Source organism: Orycteropus afer, unplaced genomic scaffold, assembly GCF_000298275.1.
Source record: "Orycteropus afer afer isolate SDZICR_OR568_19922 unplaced genomic scaffold, OryAfe1.0 scaffold00075, whole genome shotgun sequence".
Lineage (NCBI taxonomy): Eukaryota > Metazoa > Chordata > Mammalia > Tubulidentata > Orycteropodidae > Orycteropus > Orycteropus afer.
Genome location: NW_006921662.1, coordinates 6,998,726 through 7,002,657, shown reverse-complemented (window position 1 = coordinate 7,002,657; position 3,932 = coordinate 6,998,726). Strand labels below are relative to the sequence as shown.

Sequence of the window (3,932 nt, the reverse complement as noted above, 5' to 3'; positions counted from 1 at the left end):
TACAACTATGAGACCAGAAGAACTAGATGGTGCCTGGCTACCACTGTCATCCCCTTGGAAGGGGATCTATGTAGGAGATCCTGGATAGAGAGGGAGAACAATGTGGAACCAAACTCAAAATCATTTGGGGAAAGAAAAGGGGGGGTGACCAGATTTGCTGGTCCGATAAAGCCTGGTGGGACCACTGAGACTATGGCCCCTAGCTGACCTTCCAGTCTGGAATTGAACCCACACCTGTGGTGTCCAGCCAAACAAAAAACAGGCATATGAGTTAAACATTTACCTCAAGTAGATACACTTCTTGGAGAGAACAATCATGGAAGAAAGAAGGGCTGCTTATGCACGGGGAGATAGCTCAGAGGGCAGGAGTGTATGGAGGGATAGACACAGGGAAGAGGTAACTATGGAGAGGAAGTGGGAAGGGAGCTGTTGCACTGTGGTAAACTCAATGACATAAGACAAAGTATATGTGAACTTCTGTATGGAAAGTGAATTTGCTCTGTAAATCTTCACCTAAATCACAATTAAAAAAAAAAAAAAGAAAGAAAGAAATCAATGTATAATTTATTTGGTAAGGAATTCCAGTTACATGATTTTGGTACTCGCTAGCTATTTAATTTATCTGGTACCATAGTGCCTAAGGCACTTGACTGCTAACCAGAAGGGTAGCGGTTCAAACCCACCAGCCACTCCTTGGAAGGAAGGTTGGGCAATCTACTTCCGTAGTGATACTGCCTCAGCAACCCAAGGAGTGGTCGCTATGAGTCGTGGCCAACTCGACGGCACATAACAACAACAACAACAACAACAACAATAGCTATTTAATTACAGTCCCAGAGATACAAGTTCAGTGTTCTGACTTATACACTAGAACTCTTCCTTATCTGAGCCCATACAGTTCTTGGATTTTTATACTTATAAATAATTGTTTATGTAAGTTATTTTAATGTTCCGTATAGGTTATGAAACAGATGAAAACTAATGCCATGGAATTGATTTGTTCTCTTGAAAATGTTTTTGCTGAATGGAAAAGGGTAAGAGAAGCTTTAAATTGTTTTGAAGTTTAATTTTGTTTAGTGTGTTTTATTTCAGTTTTTATCTTGAGCCAGAGACTCCCTTGTGCATGTTTAATTGAAATGTGTACAATAGCTCTCTAGCTATTTCCTTTTGGATACTATAACTTAAATAGATAAGGGATTGTGTAGAAATTGATTAATAATATATTCTTTCTGGTTTTACTATTACTAGTTTGGTAACTGTCAGCTTGTGCTTAGATGGTCATTATAGGCTAAAAAATAAATTGTATTTAATAATCTGTATGCTTAAAGATCTTAAAATGCAGGTGGATTTGATAAATTATTTTATTCCCATGTATAGGAGCTAGAAAAATGTAAACCTGTTGTCATTGAGTCATTTCTGACTCACAGTGACCCTATTGAACTGAGTAGAACTGCCCTATGGAACTTTTAGGCTGTAATCTTTATGGAAGCAGACTGTCACATCTCTCTTCCAAGGAGTGGTGGTGGGTTCTAACCACTGACCTTTTCAGTTAGCAGCCAACCATTTAGCCACAGTGCTACCAGGGCTCCTGAAAAATGTAAATTATGTTAAATAGAATAATTCATATGGCTTAAAATTTTTTACTTAAATAAATGAGATATTATGAAGATGAACCTTTAAAAAGTAAATAATAATGTGTTTTAATATAATAAATATTAATATCTTTTATGATCAAAAAACAAATGTACTACCATTGAGTCAATTCTGACTCATAGCGACCCCCTTTGGGTTTCTGAGGCAGTAAATCTTTACCGAAGTAGATTGCCCAGTCTTCCTTCTGTGGAGTGGCTGGTGGGTTTGAATCACCAACCTTTTGGTTAGCAGTCAAATGCCTTAGGCACTATGCCCCAGAGCTCCTTATCTTTTGTGATAATGGATAATAAATACTTTTGCTTTATTTTCAGGTCATAGGATAATAGGACTTTGACTTAAAAAATCATTTATTTATTAAAATTTATTTGAAAATTCTTATTTCTTTTACAAAACAATATTTGTTAATGTATTTTGATCTTACTTATAGAAATAAAGTTAAGCACTGGTAAGAAAATTTAAACTCACTCACTTTCTTAAAGATAAGGGTCTGGCCATATTAAATCATATTGAATAAACCTTATTGCTATGTATCAATTAAATAATAGTATTTATTATATGAATTTAAATAATATTAACTTTATTTACACAGAAAAGTTTCAGAGCTCAAGTACAAGAAGAAAACTGTGAATACAAAGATCTGAAGAAGATGTTTAACTTTGCTTCAGAATTCTTGAAGTTAAAACATTGCTTAGAACAAGCTATTCAAATTATTGTTTCTGCATTGAGAGGTATATACTCCAAATGGAATTTGTAGTTAATCAGAATTTCATATTTTAAGGAATCTAGACATTATTCTTCATTTTTTGTCCAAGTCATTAACCAAAGCCTAACTAATGCTGCTTCATTGATACTAATTCCCATTATAGGGACTTGAATGTACCCATTCCTCACTTACCAACATGGTTAGGTTCCAAAGACAGGTCGTTATGTGAAAATCAGCGTTATGCAAAAATGGGGGATGACTACATCCTTACCAAATTACATCATTACATATCTGCCAAACCACTGAGAATCATGGCCCAGCCAAGCTGACATATAACTTTAACCATCACAGCCAGCGTTACTCTTGCCTCACACCTAGAAGTTTGTTACTGCCAGACATACATCATTAATGCACAAAATAGATACTAATTTTTTAAGAATTGTCGTAGATGTGAAATGTCAGATAATGAGAGAGTTGATAAGTGAGGAGCAGGTGTAAATTGAATTATATATAAAATTGAATTATATGTAAGTAAGTAAATATATATATATATATATATATATATATATAATATTTATATAATTCTGTCTAAATATATCTTCTACGACCAGATACTTATCTAGCAGATAAGCACTTTACGTGAATATTCTTAAGTAGTTTGTAATTGTCTTGATAAGGTCACTTTGACTTAAAAGATACCCAGAATCATGTAATAGTAATAAATACATGATAAGAACTGAAAGTGTTAATTAGCTTTTTCCTCTTTATCTTACATAGGATCCCACAGTGATGTAAATCTTCTGAAGAATTGTGTTGAAAGTCTCTGCAACTTGGCCAGTGCTTTTCATGATTACTTCAATGTACCCTCTACTTCTGTCAACAGCTATGACAATAGAGTAACTCAAGTTGGCCACAGAGAGCTAGAATCTCTAGCCAAGTCACTTCTCTTATGTTTTGAATCAGAAGAAAGTCTGAATTTGTTGAAACCTGGGGAAACGTGTAATCAAAGTACCAGAGAAAAGCAGCAATCTGAATCAAGTAGGAATAAAGGTGTGTCAGAGAGAGTCTATGAACTCCATGGCTTGGCTCCAGCAGTGAGCTCAAAAGAAGGCACATCCAGTAAGATTCAGTGGGTGTGAATACAGATAAGTAGGCACTTAATGGCCATCTGTGAAAGTGAAAGAACACTTGAGAGAGAATTTTCCTTACTCAGGAGAATATAAAAATCAAGAAATCAACTTAAGTCTTTCACAAAAGTCCATACATGTTGGTGGCCTGACTGGATATGAACACTGTCAGCTTTATGGACTCCTGATTTGAAAATGCCTGAACGTGCACTCAGAAGTTTCTCAGCAGGCAATTTAAAACAGGATGTTAACCAAATTGGAACATTGTGGCAACGGAATGAAATTAGGAATTCGAAAACCAAGTAAATGGTTATTTCTCGTTTTCCATTGCCTTGAATTTTAAATGTTCACCTTTACATTGATGTTACCTCTAGTTGGCTGTTTGTAAATAGTTATTTTCTCATGAGTGGAAACCTGGTCAGTCAGTTTAATTAGTACCTTCTCTCCTC

The 3,932-nt window shown here is 35.2% G+C and overlaps 1 protein-coding gene across 1 annotated transcript in view; it reads left to right on the top strand.

The window, feature by feature from the left end:
* The window catches only part of KIF14 (kinesin family member 14), a 107,155-nt gene extending 103,660 nt beyond the window's left edge, over positions 1-3,495 (top strand). Inside the window, exons 27-29 of the mRNA XM_007941098.2 lie at positions 960-1,034; positions 2,243-2,381; positions 3,134-3,495. Coding sequence (XP_007939289.1) covers positions 960-1,034; positions 2,243-2,381; positions 3,134-3,495 — 576 coding nt within the window. The remainder of the gene's footprint in view (positions 1-959; positions 1,035-2,242; positions 2,382-3,133) is intronic.
* Positions 3,496-3,932: the final 437 nt, after the last annotated feature.